The 15,681-nt window shown below is 62.5% G+C and overlaps 1 protein-coding gene across 3 annotated transcripts in view; it reads left to right on the forward strand.

Moving 5' to 3' along the window:
* The window catches only part of IGHMBP2 (immunoglobulin mu DNA binding protein 2), a 25,280-nt gene extending 12,230 nt beyond the window's left edge, over positions 1 to 13,050 (forward strand). For all 3 annotated transcript variants that reach the window (XM_082748797.1, XM_082748796.1, XM_082748798.1), the window contains 8 exons: positions 1,170 to 1,344; positions 2,983 to 3,165; positions 3,480 to 3,598; positions 4,091 to 4,185; positions 4,928 to 5,051; positions 5,852 to 6,787; positions 9,269 to 9,441; positions 11,946 to 13,050. In XM_082748797.1, the coding sequence (XP_082604923.1) occupies positions 1,170 to 1,344; positions 2,983 to 3,165; positions 3,480 to 3,598; positions 4,091 to 4,185; positions 4,928 to 5,051; positions 5,852 to 6,787; positions 9,269 to 9,441; positions 11,946 to 12,143 (2,003 nt within the window). In that variant the 3' untranslated portion in view covers positions 12,144 to 13,050. The remainder of the gene's footprint in view (positions 1 to 1,169; positions 1,345 to 2,982; positions 3,166 to 3,479; positions 3,599 to 4,090; positions 4,186 to 4,927; positions 5,052 to 5,851; positions 6,788 to 9,268; positions 9,442 to 11,945) is intronic.
* Positions 13,051 to 15,681: the final 2,631 nt, after the last annotated feature.

The following is a 15,681-nucleotide window of genomic DNA, read 5'->3' on the forward strand; positions in this document are numbered from 1 at the left end:
CATGACCTGAGCCGAAGGCAGAGGCTTAATGGATTCAGCCTCTCAGGCGCCCCGAGAGCCGCGTCTTCTAAAACAAACACTCCCTGGGTTGCTCCAAGCCTCTAGCTTCTCTGTAGAGTTCTGAGAAGATGGATTCCGGCAGTGCTGCCTGTGGTCTCGTTTTAGTGGAGGGAGAGGGTTTCCAGAGGCCCTTCTCCACCGGACCAGATCTTTAAATATGGTGCTTCCTGGAAACCACAGTGCAGCCTTCCCCCTGCCAACTCAGCAAGGTCCGCTTGTGGCTCTTAAGTCCTCCCGTCCTGTTGGGAGGGGAGCTAGACCGGGTCTCTTGCACGTGCTTCTCTTTGCACCGTGAAGTCGTGTCCGTGCGCTGAACCCACCAAGCCTCTTCCAGCGGCTTCTCCAGCTACCCCTGCAAACCCTGTCCTGTGGGGTTCATCGCGACGCGCGTCTGAGTCTCAGAGTCGTTGCGACCGCCCAGCTTGCGGCAGGCACCTTGTGTCCTTTGTGTCAGTGCCTGTGTGCCGTGTTAGGGTTTGGTCATCGTCACGGGCCTGTGCAGTTCAGGTGGTGCCCGCGTTTGTAGATGAGGAGCAGGCTCAGGCGGGCGGCCTGCCTGGGCCCCTGCTGGTTATGAGGCTTGCGTGGGGTCCGGGTCTTGCTCGCACGTGAGCTCTTGCCAGGGTAGGGCTGTTCCAAGGAGGAGCTGGGGCTGTTGTCAAGTACACGGTGGCGGGGGCGGGGGTCTGTGGGTCCTCCCTTCCCTGCCGGACCGATGCTTGGTTCATTGTTCTGTGTGTCCAGTAGGACATCTTATGGGGGAATTAATGAAGGTTTAGATTTAGAAAATGGTATAAAAATAACACTAGAAATCAGATGCCCTTCCAAGGCTTTGGTCCCAGCCACAAGGGGTGATGGATTCTGATGCTTGGAATGTTGGGGCGGCCCTTCCTGGGGGCGCACTGCCCCACACTGAAACACAGGTGGGCTGCAACAGATGTGCTTAATGTTCTTCCCAGGTGTGTATTCCAAGACGCACACCTCTTACACACTCTGAATGCCAGACTGGGCTCTGAACCAGCCGGCCTGTGGTGTCTCTTTCGGTGAGGTCGCGGCGGTGGGACGCAGCCAGCACCTTCGGTGAAGGCTCACACTTCCGGTTTCCCCAGGTGCCTCTTCCGACGGCCCTCTGAAGCTGCTGCCCGACGGCCACTTCGACGTGGTGGTCATTGACGAGTGCGCACAGGCCCTGGAAGCCAGCTGCTGGATCCCGCTGCTGAAGGCCAGGAAGTGCGTCCTGGCCGGCGATCACAAGCAGCTGCCCCCCACCACCATCTCTCACAAGTAAGGGCCCTGCCCACGGAGCCCTTGTCCGCCCTGCCCGCCACCCCTTTGGTGCAGCCTGGGGTGTGGTGACCAAGACGCCCTGACATGCCCTCCCTGGGGGTCTCCTGCCCATTGTACTGTGCGTGCCGCTGTAGGTGTCAGTGGGACAGGCTGCGTGTGCCCGAGCTCGGGGTTCATAGTCACCAGGTGCGTCTCCGTAGTCGTGGCTCCTGGCACCGTGCCCAGTCCGGGCCAGTTGGATGGCGTTTCCCCGGCACGGCCAGCCGGTCGATGTGCCCATTCCCGCCGGGTGGGGTTGAGGGATGGTTCTGTGGGCCGGCCAGCTGGCCTCTGGGTCGGTCCGGCCCTGGCCTGGCGTGGAGTCTTCGAGTCCTGCCGGCACATCCTGCGACCTAGGCCACAGGGAGCGATTCCGTAGGCTCCAGTCCCATGTGCCGTAGACGCAGTGGCAGTCCCCGGCGTGAGTGAGCTCAGCCGCCCCAGCCCCCTCCTCACCGCACTCCCGCCGCTCCCTCACCCACTGCTCTGGCCACACGGTCTCTGCCCTTGCTCTCTCCATCCGGACGGCGCCTTCCCGGACCCGGGGTGGCTGTGCGCTCCTCCGTTCCGTAGTCTCTCAGGTGAGCCCCCCGGGGCGCCCCGTGACCACCCTGTCTCAGCGCCTCTCAGTGTTCCTGAGCACTCCTGGCTCCCTCGCGGTGGTGCAAGGCGGTCTGCGGGTTCCTGGCCGTCCCAGCCAGGATGTAAGTCACAGAGCAGGGACCCCCCCTCCCGTGCTGGCGGGATGCGTGCCAGCCAGTCCGCTGTGGTTGGGACTGGCAGCCGCCTCGCTTATGTCTTTGGCGCAACTTGGGTCCAGCAGGCGTCCGGGTGGGAAGAGGGTGACCACGAGGTCATACAAGCCCACGGAGTGAGCCCCTGAAGCACGGGGAGCTCTTGCGCGGGTTTAGCCTCCCCGGCTCGGAGGGAGCTGGTGCGCCTTCGTGGAGGAGAGACGCTCCTGGCTCTGCAGCCCCTTGGCGGGGCGGCATTGGGCTGGTCCCTCGAGCTCTCTGTGTCTCGCTCCCCTCCTGGGGCAGTGGGGAGCACGACAGGAACTACCTCCTGAGGTTTTGTGGGGCTCGGGTGAGTCCGTAGCGGGGAACGTTCCCAGGAAGCGTGGAGGGAGCGCGGAGGGCCTGCTGCGGGGCTGCTGAGGCCGGCGCGTGCTGCCCCTTTAGAGTCTGTCCGTCGCGGCTGTTGTTGCTGTCGGATCACCAGCGTAAGCCAGGTGGATTGTCTCCGGCTCTGGACTTCGGAAGTCCAAACTCTGCGTCCGGGGGTCACGGGATGGTGGCAGGAAGCTCCAGGGGAGGGTTCATTTTGGTCGCGTCTTCTGCCCTGAGCCTGACCCTCCTGCCTTTCTCTTAGAAGGCGCCCATGATTCCACTAGGCCCAGCTTCACATCAGGTCGCATGGTCGCAGGTCCTGGCGTGAGGCCACGGACATCGCTGGGGTGACCACACCCTTAATGTTCAGTCCTAACGTGGCGGGGGTTGGGTTCTGAGGCTCTAGCACTGCCTTCCTCCCTGGCCTTTGGTTTCAGGCTGGACGCGGGCACTCAGGCCTCTCTCCCCGGTTGCTGTCTTGGCGCAGGGCCGCGCTGGCGGGGCTGTCGCGGAGCCTGATGGAGCGGCTGGCGGACGAGCTCGGCGCGCAGGTGGTGCGGACGCTCACGGTGCAGTACCGCATGCACCAGGCCATCATGCGCTGGGCCTCGGACGCCCTCTACAGCGGGCGGCTCACCGCCCACCCTGCCGTGGCGGGGCACCTCCTGCGGTGAGTGGTCTGGTTCTGCCCACCCGGCCTGACTTGTTTCCCCCAGGGCCCCGTGAACTGTGTTCAGGAGAGATTTTAGAGTCAAAGTTATCTCTGAGGCTGATCTTCAGGAGGGGAGAGGGGCCTTGCCCCGGAGAGCTGGCGTGGGGTGCTCGGTCTCTGACGCCGTTCGCGCCCCCTGTGTTCTCTGTGGAGCAGCCTCGTTCTGCCGTGGGAAGAGCCCGGGCCCGGGGGTTGACGGGAGACGCGAGTTCTGTGGTCAGGACCTCGGTCCCGCTTCATCCCTCCCACGCTCAGTCTCCCGCTGTGCGCAGGGACCTCCCAGGAGTGGCTGCCACGGAGGAGACGAGTGTCCCGCTGCTGCTCGTGGACACGGCCGGCTGCGGGCTTTTTGAGCTGGAAGAGGACGACGACCAGTCTAAGGGGAACCCTGGTGAGCTTGCTCGGACGGGGCCAGCTTTCTGGCTGACGCGGACCCTGGGCTCCTCTTTGTAGAAACCCCAGCGTCTGCAGCTGCCGACCTCAGAGGAGCTGAGCGGGGCGGGAGGAAAGGGGCAGTGGGAGCCCGTCCCCAATGAGCTGGGGGGTTCGAGGCAGACAGGAGCCCTCGCAGTGCCCTTCTCGGCTGGCAGCACTAGTTCGGGGGAGCAGTAGGCCTGGGAGCTCTGCCTGCTCAGGCTTGGGCAAGATCCTTGCTCACCCTAGTACCAGCCTGCCGGGTCGCATGCTCCGTGTTGCTGGGTAAACTGAGGCTCAGCTACACGGCCTGCATCTTCATAGGCTGGACCTGCGACCCTGCGGCTCAGGGCGTTACCCCAAGCGTAATGTAAGATCTGGCAAAGTGGGGGGCAGGCTGAAGGAACGCGCACGGGTGGCGGGACAGCATGGGGGGACCTGGGCCAACAGCCTGCTTGCTGCCCCCCAGGTGAAGTGCGCCTCGTCAGTCTGCACATCCAGGCCCTGGTGGACGCTGGTGTCCAAGCGAGTGACATCGCTGTCATCACGCCGTACAACCTCCAGGTGCGAGGGGCTGCTTTGTCTGTGTGTCGGGGGCGCAGTCACCCCCAAGTGCCCGAGGACGGGTCATGTAGCATCTGTGGCTATAAACTCCAGGTAGAATCAACTGCCTCATGACTGCGTCTGGGGCTCATGTGACATCGGCGAGCATCTCTGTCTGCCCACCCGCCCCTTGTTCTTGCTCTGCCCCTCCCCCCTTCCCTGGTTGGCTTTGTTTTCTGGCCACCTCCCCGGTGGCCCTGCTGCCTCGGGCATCCTTACAGGGTGGCCCTGGACCACCAGTCCCTCCACGGCATCTCACACAGGCTCTCAGCTTAGAATCTTATGAGTCTGGCTCCAGCCCCTGCCCCTGAGCTGGTTGCTGTGGCCAGAGCAGGATCCTTGCCCTCTCCGGGTCAGTGGAAGCACCTGCCAGCTCCGTTCTTTCCAGGGTTTCTCACGTTTTCTCTCTCCATGCCTGTGTGCTTGATGCAGCCGCAGCAAAATACTGTGAGGTCTGTGGCTCGGTCGCCATCCTTCCTGCGTCACAGGCACCACCCACCGGGGCATCTGAGGCCCGTGGCTCTGCGGGGTCAATGTCGTGCTGGGGTGTGGGGCCCCATCTGACCTGTCCGTGTGCTGCTGTGTGAGTTCGCTGAGCTGTGAGACAGCGGCGGGGACCGCGCTGCAGCGGGAGGCCCTCTGCTGAGTGTCGAGGCTGCCCCGGCCTGAGCCGAGCTGGGAACATGGCTTCCTTGTGTTCCAGGTGGACCTGCTCAGGCAGAGCCTTGCCCATAGGTACCCCGAGCTTGAAATTAAGTCTGTCGATGGTTTCCAAGGCCGAGAGAAGGAGGCTGTGGTCTTGTCCTTCGTCAGATCCAATAGGAAAGGTATGTGGGGCTCAGTAGAGTCCCTTTGGGTGGCACAGAGGGCGGACTGGGGTTCTGCTGGGGGCTATGCTGGGCCCCAGTGAGAGAGCAGGCAGGGAGTGGGGGGCAGTGGGGCCCCATCCGGAGCCTGCTGGGGGCCAGAGCCGCAGGAGGTGGGCGTGGTCCCTGGGGTGCTGCAGGAGTGGGGCCTGGTGTCCCCGGCAGAGGGAGCAGAGCATGAGGTCAAGCTGCGTGGGAGTGCGGGCGCGCTCTCGGGGACCGCCTGGACGCCCTGCCTGGGACAGGGAGGCCCTTGCAACACAGAGCTCGGTTTTTGGCCTTAGGGCGCCATTAGCCTCAGGGCCCAGCTTCTGTGCCACTGCAGTTTGGGGCTCTTCTGTTCAGTGTTGCACCCAGAAACGGCTTATCTGGGCTTCGTAAGGCACCGTCGGCAGAGAGCCGAGGACAGCGGAGTGGGGGGCTGCTGGGGAGCTAAGGTCCTGGAGCACCGCTCATGCTGTCCCTGCTGCTGGCTGCTGTCACCCCCAAGCTGGGCTGAGGGAGGAGCTCGTACTTTGAGACAAACAGTGGTTTGGTACCCGCCACGCCCAGACCACGTGCGGTGGGAGCCAGACTTGGGGAGCCCTGGGAGGGCAGCAGGACCCCTGGGCAGGCTGCCAGGTGGGGGCGGGCGGGTGCTCGGTGCGGAGGGTGGGGTGTTGGGTGATCCCCTCGGTGACCTGTGCTGCTCCGGTGCAAGAGTCCATTTCCCGTTCCTTAGTCTTGGGTCCACTCTGCCACTCACCCTGGCTTGCTCCTAGGCGACGTGGGCTTCCTCGCTGAGGACCGGCGGATCAACGTTGCAGTCACCCGCGCTCGGCGCCACGTGGCGGTCGTGTGCGATTCTCGCACGGTCAGCAACCACACCTTCCTGAAGACCCTGCTGGGGCACTTCACGGAGCACGGGGAAGTGCGCACGGCCTTTGAGTATCTTGATGACATCGTCCCTGAAAACTACTCCCACGAGAGTTCCCAGGGCCACAGCCAAGCTGGGGCGAAGCCCCACGGCTCCGTGGTGTCAGCCAGGAAGCCTCGTGGAGGCCGGCCGCAGGACGGGACCCGGGAGACCAGGGCAGCCGCGGGGCTGGAGCGGAAGAGGACGGGTGGGAAACCCTCGGGCCCTGAGGTCCCTTCTCAGCCCAGCCTCAATGGAGGCAGCCCAGAGGGAGCGGCGACCAGAGACCCCGCGGAGCACTTCCGGGCCAAGATCGCCGAGTTTGTGGCGAGCGAGAAAACTGAGCTGGAGTTTCCTGCGTCCCTGAACTCCCACGACAGGATGTGGGTCCACCAGATAGCTGAGGAGCACGGGCTGAGGCACGACAGCTCTGGGGAAGGGAAGAAGAGGTTCATCACCGTGAGCAAGAGAGCCCCGCCGGCCCCGCCCACCCTGCCAGCCCCGCCTCCTCCAGTTGGGGCGGGCAACCACACCCCTGTGGATGCGCCCGGCCCCACCCAGACAGAGCCCCCTGCTGGGGGGCAGAGCAGCCCGGACACCCTGAATCTGAAGGCCCTGCACCTGGAAAGGCTGCAGAGAGCGAAGAGCAAGCAGGAGCGGCCCGCCATGGACGGGGCCACCACGGACAGGGCCGCCACAGACAGGGCTGCCACGGACAGGGTCGCCAGGGACGGGCAGCAGGCCTCGCGCTCTGGGCCGCGCACGTTACCAGAGAAGAAGAAGAAGAAGAAAGAAGCAAAAGGTAAGTGGGTTCACCTGGTGGGGGTGGTGCCAGCTTGGCGTCCCCTTCACTGTGGTGTTTCCCCACTTGAAGCCAGCTGTGACCCTCGGAGAGGTTTGGGACTTGCCCTGCGTGCTAAGGCCCTGATTGTGCATCTTGTTACTTGTTTTTAACTGGTTTGTGAGCTTTCTGGGGCAGCGATTGCTTACGGTGACCATCGCGTCCCCAGACCTCAAGCAGGGCCTGGCCTCCTTGTTAATCAAGAAAACATCTAAACACGAGGTCGCTCCTCGTGATGGGAACCACACCAGGGAGCCGACAGCGTGTTCGGGTGAATCCCGGCGTGCTCACGGGTCACAGCATGAGGGGACCTCAGTGTCCCTGACCAAGTACACGGAAATGCAGGAGGGCCCCGGGGTGCGTACACTGCTGGGGAAGAGCCTGAAGGAGGAGATGAGGACGGGGACAGGAGCTCTCAGGCAGGCAGAGTCCGTGCTGGGTGACGGCTTGTTCTGCCAGACCCGATCGGGCTCTCGCACGTCCCGCTGGCCTGCGTCCCGGCCCTGCGTGCACTGTGGTGGCTGCACACTGACGCGTCCCCTGGGGCCCTGCTCCGCCGCCCCCGTACCTCACTGTGATCGTGCATCCACGGGCGCTGGGCTTGGAAGACTTGGGTTTTCTGAAGCCTCTGGGTAACCTTGTACCCCAGCTGTTCCTCTCCCAGCACGCCCGTGGAGCCGCTTGTGTCTTCTTGTTTCCGTTGAGTTCCTCTGAGCAAAGCTGTACACACCCGACTCTTGGTCTTAGAAAGCAGCCTCGGGCCTGAGGCTGTAGCCGATCCACCCTGTGGACAGAGGAAAAGAAATGTTGCGCAGAGGAAAGAAATGTTAAGTGCTTTTCTTTTCTTTTCTTTCTTTCTTTCTTTCTTTTTTTTTTTTTTTTAAGATTTTGTTTATTTGACAGACTCAGGGAGAGAGGGAACACAAGCAGGGGGAGTGAGAGAGGGAGAAGCAGACTCCCCGCTGAGCAGGGAGCGTGTTGTGGGCCTTGATCTCAGGACCCGGGGACCCTGACCTGAGCTGAAGGCAGACGCTTAAGGACTGAGCCACTGAGGCGCCCGTTAAAGTGCTTTTCTAAGCCGCACTGAGAAGATGGTTCGTGCCATGAAGGGCAGGTGCGGGGGCACCGTGATGGGGTCCTGGTCCGTGCTCCGCAACGTGTATGGCGCGCTCCCTGGAGGACAGTATCCTGGGGAGACTTTGCCCCGTTTAGGCGATGGTAGCTCCACTGAGGTTTGAAGTTTCTTCAGGCCGCCACCTTCACAATTCACCTTGCCCCTCAGGCTCAGAACGTGACCCTGTCCAGTTGGTCCCCAGGCTCTGCTGAGGTTGTCACAGCTGAGAAGCAGAGGCTGGTCTGAGCAGGCCCCTAGAGCCATGGCGGTGGCCCCCCGGGAAGGCTGCTGCTGAACGCATCAAGGGCTGCCTGCTGCTCGGGACGGTCGGGGGAGTGACAGGCGCTCGGGCCCGTGGGAGAAGCGGTCGGAACACTGAGGTGTCATTCTGAACACTCTGTGCCTGGTCCCTGCGTCTTCTCTGTTCCCTGAAAATGCCGGCGAACAGTGGGCACCTCGTCAGCCCTTCTCCAAGCTTCCTGCTGCTGCTCCTGGGCCTCAGCGTGTCTGTCTCGCCCCTGCCCTCTGCTGCGCGGCTGCTCGGCGCATGTGGGGGTAGAGCCAGGCTCCTCAGCCCGTCTGGGGGAAGGGCCGGGGACCGTGGCAGAGTTGTGCCTGTATGGAGGGAGCGGCGTGGCCACGGCCGGCTGAGGTGCTGGGGGGCTGAGGTCCCTGTTTCCCCTGGGTCCCCTCCGCGGCCGACCGTCCTGACCTGCGTACCAGCCGAGTGTGAGGAATTCACTCAGGGAAGCGTCTCGTCTGTGCTGTGCCCCCGTCACTGGCAACCGTCTCCTGACGGATGCCGTCCTGGTGTTCCCCGGCTGTCCGCGCCTGTGTGTCCGGGTCGTGCACGCCTGTTTCACAGAGCTACACTTACACGCGGTCTCAGGTTGGTTTTCCACTTGTGAGCATTTTCTGTTCTTCAAAAGGTTTCTGTGTACTTGGTCAGAAACGCCGAGGTCCCCTACCGCGGGGGCCCGCGAGTACGCCGGAGTCCTCAGAACACGCTGTCGGCTCCCTGGTGCGGTTCCCATCGTGAGGAGCGTCCTCGTGCTTAGAAGTTTTCTCGATTAAAGAGAATGGGCTTTTCGGGGGCACGTGCCATGCCAGCCCCTTCTAGGAAGTCCGCGTGCTGCCCACACCTGGCAGGGCCGGTTATTAGGCCGCTGAAGGACGGTCGCTCTTGGCTGGACGGACACCAGGCTTGACTGAGGGCCATTGGCCTGATCACTGTGAACCGAGAGTGGGAGCTGCTCACGGCAGCTCGGGGCAGCCGTGGGCCCGACATCCACGTTCTTCCCCGTTTGAGTGACCCTTTTCTTCTCTAGGGAACACGGCCATAGATTTGCCCGGCAAGGAGGACTTCGAGGCCCTGGTCGCGGCTGCCATCAAGGCTGATAACACCTGTGGCCTCGCTAAGTGCACAGCCAGCGTGGCAACCCTGGGCCAGCTCTGTCTGCACTGCGGCCGCCGGTTCTGCCTCAGCCACCACCTGCCCGAGGTAGGGCTGCGGGGCGGGCGGCGGGGCGGCTGTGTCTCCGGGGCTCTGGGCAGACGTGCTCCACGCACAGATGGGAGCTGGGGCTGAGCGCTGGGTTTTTCTGAATGGGTGTAGACCCGTGCTTTGTTTTGAATGCATCAGGGTATGAGAAAGTAAAATGTCACACTTGCCAAACTGTGAGAAAATTGGTGGGAATTCTGGACAGAGAGGACTTTGTTCCAGTGTCTTTGGGGTCCGTCAGTGGGTTAGGCTAGGGAAGGTGGGGGTTTGGCTTTAGATCTGAAGTGGGCTGGCTGCCCGGCTGCTTTTTCATTCATTTCTTGAGCTTGTTTGGATGGGAATGTCATCTGCTGGGCCTGGGGAGCTGGGGGCCAGAGCAGGCTTCATCTCTGCCCTGAGGAGTGAGGACCTGTAGGCACCTGGTGTGAGACCACATCTGGTGCCACGTGCCGACCGTGGTGAGGGAGCATCTGGGGCCAAGCTGGCAGCAGGGGGGGGGCTGGGCTGGGGAGGACACGTGTGAAGGCCCCAGAGAGGGGGTGCCCTTGTCCAGCTGGGAGCAGACCGAGGCAGGGTGACGGAGTGCAGGCCGAGAAGCCTCTGCCCCGAGGAGCTGAGCCCTGGTTCTGGAAGCTGTGGGGCTTCTGGAGCGCCCTCTGTGTTGCCGGAGCGCCGGCTGCAGCACCGGGGAGGCTCAGGGCGAGACTGGGACGTCCTGGGGTGGGTTGTGGAGAGCGTGGGGCGGTGGGCGTGGGCCCTGAATGGGTTGTGGGTCACGATAGCACAGGAAGGAGGACCCAGAGGGGCCATTGGGTTTCTGCTTCGGGCCGATGGGAGGTGGCGGTGGGGCTCTTGGAGGCTGGTGAGGGGTGGGTGTGGCGAAGGCACGTGGCACCTGTCCTGGCACTGTCCCGGCACTGTCCAGATGAGCTGCGTGGGGGTCGGGGTGGTGTCCCACTCTGGGTCAGGGGGTGCGGCTGCCTACCCACAGGGAGCTCTGCTGCCTCGGAACCTAGACGGGGCGTCCCCCTGGGGCAGGGTCTCCTCCCCCCCCCCCCCCTTCCCTCCACGCGCACGCCCGCGCACACTTTCTTCTCCTCACGCACGCGCACGTGCGCACGGTCTGTGTTTGTTCCTGTTGACAAAGCACGAGGCGTTTTAGGATCTGTTTATCTAGAACGTTTAGAGATCATCAGGTGTGAGGTTTGGGCAACCAGCTCGCATCCCTGGCACAGCCTGTGTGGGTCTCTGTGCAGGGTGGTGAGAGGCGGCAGCCCCGGGCGGCTCCCGCTCCCGACCCGAGAGCACGCCCTCCCCGTGCGGCTGGTGGCAGTGTCGAGGAGGGCACTGGCATGGTGTCCGTCTGACGGGATGCTGGCTGCGGGGAGGGCCACAGGTGCCCCTGCTCTGAGATGTTCTGTGGGCTGAGGCTGTGCAGAACTGGCGCAGGGCTGGGTGGCAGGGACCGGGCCGCAAGCACCAGCTGTCACCTGCTTCTTCCGGGACGTGGGCGAGGGAACTCTGCCTCAGCCCGGGGCCGCTCTCCTGACACGTTCCCTGGGTGCCGTGTCTCAGTCTTTGCCCCGTGACTGGGATGCGGTGAGGAGCGGGGACACTGCGTGTCGGGTCCTGGGCCACGTGGAGGGCATGGCGCCACACGACTGTCTCTGCGGGAGCCGTGGTAGGCAGCCTGCGGGCCCAGGGCTGCCCAGGAGGGGCGGGGTGGGGACACCCCGTGAGTAAGGGAGGGAGGGGGACAGGTGCTGCGTGGGTGGTGGGCCACAGGGGTCTTCGCTGTCAGGCACAGGGCTGGGGACGCCGACAAGCGAGGTCCAAACTGGGTCCCACCCGGCAGTTCCCAAGGGAACTCCCTCGGTGTGTGCAGCGGGGAAGCGCGGGCTTTCTGGAAGGCTCCATGACCTGCGTGCTGGCTGTCACGCCTGGTGCTGGAGGTGCTCGGAGGGTTTCCTCCCGTCTCCCTTCCTCTCCTTTCAAAAGGAGGAGCTACGTGAGAGTTTCCCGGAAACGGGGGCCCTTCATGGGGTCAGGCACGTTCTGGGGCTCCGGCCCAGGCCTGGTGCTGGGGACAGACTAAAGAGTGCAGCCTTTGGCCTGGAGGGGATGGCGGTTGCACTTGGGCTGGAGCTCACGGAAGGGCAGCGTGGCTGCAGGGTCACGCCGACCGCGCATCGGCGTTTTGTTGCCACACCGCTGCCGGTGGCTCTGTGCGTGCGTCACCCCCGTCGGGAGCTTGTGGGGATCTGGCCATGCGTCCGTGTGTGCTCAGAGGATGGTTCGGGCTGAGCTGAGGGCGGGGGTGGAGGGTGCTTCCTCATACCTCCCACCCCGGCAGCCTGATGGGGAGGGGCCCGGCTGCAGGAAGAGGAGGGAGCCCCTCCGAGACCTCATGCTGGGACTTAACGGTCCCCGGACTCTGCGATGGGCGACGTTGCAGGGCCTTTGTTCCCGTTAGGCTCCGCGCTGACTGCTGTGTCCCCCCGCAGATCCATGGCTGTGGGGAGAGGGCTCGTGCCCACGCCCGGCAGAGGATCAGCCGGGAGGGAATCCTCTACGCCGGCAGTGGAACCAAGGACAGGTCCCTGGACCCCGCCAAGAGGGCCCAGCTGCAGAGGAGGCTGGACAAGAAGCTGGATGAACTGAGCGGCCAGAGGAAGAGTAAGCGGCAGGAGAAGGAAAAGTGACGGGCAGGCTCTTTGCGTGCAGCCCCAGAGCTGCTGTCTTTGGAAAACATCTGCGAGGGCAAGCAGGGCTGCTTTCTGCTTCCCTGTAGCTGCTCCGTGACAGTGTGCAACCTGACCCACCTGCCTGTACCGGAGCCAGGTGGGGCACAGGGTCTGGGAGCAAGGGTGGGGTTCTGGACTCTGGAGATGAGCTCTTCCCCCCGACAGCTTTCGGAGGAGGGTGCCCAGGGCACGTGGTCATTGCCGCGTGGCCCTCTCTGGAATTGGTGTGGGTTGGCCCGTCCGTGCCCCTGTCCCCCTTCTCTTGCCTGGAGCATTTCCTGGTGTCTTCCTAATTAGACAGAAATCCCACCATCTGAACCTTGGGGTGCTGCCATGAGAGTCCCCCTGCCCTGGACTGATACCCCCTCAATCTTTGTCCAAGGAAATTCCCACCATCCGGGGCCGGCCAGCTTTCAGGCCGCCGGAAGGAGGGAGCACACCTGAAAAGTCAGATCACGTGTCTGAGAACGCGGGCACCTCTCCCATGCATCCGCATGTAGCTGCCTTCGCAGAGGCCCGCTTCCGTCTGTGTCCTGTTCCCTGCCGGCTGTGGGGCCCTGTCCTGGTTGTGCAGGGCAGCGGACAGAGCTCAGACCGGTCGCTCCTGCTCCTGCGAGGTCTGGAGTCCACTGAGGCATGTGGCCCGGGTGAGCCCTCCGCGGGCGGCGGTCTCGGGAAAGAGCTTCCGCAGAGCGGCGGTGCGGCCGACACGAAGCAGGAGCCCTCCCATAGGTGCTCCCCAGCGTTCTCCACCAGCTGCTTCAGGGAGGACGGCCTCAGACGGATGTGATGTCTTCGTCTCAGAGTTTTATTTGTTTAAGTGGGACATAAATTAAGAGTAAAATAAAGATCTACGCGCACCGCCTGCCGTGTGTGTTGTGTGTCTGTGGTGAACGCGCTTTCCCCTCTCTGCTCCCCGTGCCTTTCCCGGAGTGGCCCGGAGCTCAGGGCCAGCCCACGTTTGCTCCGAGCGCTCGGCATCTCGAAGGCGCTGGCAGCACCCAGAGCAAGGAGGTGGCCATGCAGGGCTCCTGTGGGGGCCTTGTCCCCATTTACAGACGACAAAGGGCAGGGAAGAAACCCTTGGCATTTTTATCAGAACGGAAGTTTGAAGTCGGGAAGGCTGGGGTTGTAACTGGTCCAAACCAGGCCAGCCTCCGTGGAGAGATGGCAGGAGAGAGGCTGCCGCCCCCGGGAGGAAAGGCAGGTGGCAGAGACCCTGCCTTCCTGCGGGCTCAGAACCCAGGGTTGACCCGCCTGCCCTCACCAGACCTGGTCTCACAGAACTTGCATCTGCTGACCCAAAATGCCATTCGTGTCCCTGTGACCTCAGCCTCCCTGACCAAGCGTTCAAGATGTCTGTGTTGTTCTGGGCGCCTGGGTGGCTCAGTCAGTTAGGTGTCTGCCTTCAGCTCAGGTCATGATCCGGGGTCCTGGGATCGAGCCCTGCATCGGGCTCCTGCTCAGCGGGGAGCCTGCTTCTCCCTCTGCCTCCCCCATCACTTGTTCGTGAGGGCTCTCCCTCTCTCTCTGACTGTTTCTCTGACAAAATCCTCAAAAAAGAAAAAAGATGTCTTTGTTGTTCTTAGGAGCCTTCTCTGTCTTGTCTTGCCACTGGTCCCCAAGTGCCCTTTATTCAGCTCGTTTATTGACTGTGTCTTTGGCCCCGGGCTCATGCTCTCGGACTGTCTGCTTTCGCAGATGTGGGGCCACCCTCTTCCGGGGCCAGCCCGTTCCCTTGCCTAGGGCAGACACCCTCTCTCCATGCCCAGGGTGGACCGTGGCCCCCTACCTCCTCCTTATGTGGACGCCTTCCCTGCTCCTGTCAGCTGGCTTTAGGACTGAACTGTGCAGGAAGGTGAAGCAGTGGGGACCCCATGGCAGTGTGTGTGTGTGTGCGCGTGCGCGCATGCCAAACACAGTCCTCTGGGTGGTTTGTGTCAGCACAGGGTGCCGCCCCCTGCAGGAGCCACGTGGAGCATCGCAGATGGCTAGCTAAAGTTCTCGCTGCCCCTAGCAGCCAGTGGTTGGTGGGAAACAAGATTTCGAGGAAATGAGATCTGTGCACACAGAGCAGTGTTTCACTGTCCTCGAGGGACACAGTGGCACCTGTCTCGCATGCTGAGGATGCTTGCTTTTTCTCCCTGTCTTTGTGGTAATAAACTCTGATCCTCTGGCCACAGCAAGGCCTGGTTCAGGGACGGGCCAGAGTCCAAACAGGGCCCATCAGGGGTCTAGCCTGGGGTTCACATGCGGATGCTGAAATAAAGATGTTCGCTCTTTTTCCTGAGAGTGGCTGGCAGAGAGGAAGCCCGTCTGTAGGCGGGAAGGAGGCCAGCATAGAAACAGGTAAACAGGGGTAGGAAAATAACACAATTATGTGGTTTGAGCACCTGGATCCAGCCATACCTGACCTCCACCCCATTCTTCCCAGTGTCCTGAACTAGTGTCTTTTTTTAGCTGAAGAAGGTCTGCCTTAGGTTTCTGTTACTTGCAGCTAGCACGATCTTTGCTGGTCTAGTCATGCCTTTGTCTGTTCATCTTCCTGGGCATACTCTGTCCAGCATGGAGGCAGTATCGAATCAGGACACCGCTGCTCTAGAGAGAGCTCTTCCCAGGGGCCACCTTGCCAGGAAGAGCGCGAAGTAGAGGAAGGAAGGCAATACAGCATGGGCTGGGGTGGTGGGAGGCCTCCGGAATCAGAAGGCCCTGGGTGGGCTTCCACAAGTGCCCACCTCCCTGAGCTCCTCTGCTCATCGGTGATGGGGTTGACAACAGTCTTCACCTCTAGCCAGGCCAAGGCATCCACAGAAGGATCTGTGGGCAGCGTCGTGTGTCCTAAGCCCTAGGTCTGGGTTAGGCTCCGTGGCAGTGCCGGGCACAGGGTTTGCTGTGGCCGCCACGCCCACCTGCCCCTTGCAGGAACCTTTACCCTCCCCCGCCAACCTCCCGGCTGGTTTTGACGCCTTGTTAAAATGTCAGAGTTGACTGTTGCAGCACAAAAAGTTTCTGTTTCTCATCCCAGGGAGACCTTGTTAGGATGATGTTTGTAGCTGGTTGCTTGAAGAATGTTCTACATTTGGCCCGGACAGGGTAGCCCAAAAAAAAGAAAAAAAAAAAAGTGCCAAGCCAGACATCTTCCCAGGCTGTGAGGGTGGTCTTGCTGGTAACCTGCGGGCCACAGCCCTTCTGGAGGAGCCGCCCAGCGCTGAGGATTCCCTTCTGGGTGGGCACTGAGCAGGGAGCCCCGTCTCTCCTTTTGGGGTTAGGGAGCAACATGGCACAGGATGGAGCCCCAGCGTGGACCAGGTCAGTTTGGGGGTTCATTCAAGATTCACCCCCATATATGGGCTGTGTGGCTCCTGCCTCTGTTTCCCCATCTGTAAAGTGGGTGAATAACAGGACCTGCCACCCCCCCCCCCCCAGGTTGCTGTGCAGGTGAAAGGCTTTAAGGTCCCAGGGCCCCCAAGACTGCCTGGCACGTGCGTGCTCAGGG

Source organism: Mustela nivalis (assembly GCF_964662115.1).
Source record: "Mustela nivalis genome assembly, chromosome: 9".
Lineage (NCBI taxonomy): Eukaryota > Metazoa > Chordata > Mammalia > Carnivora > Mustelidae > Mustela > Mustela nivalis.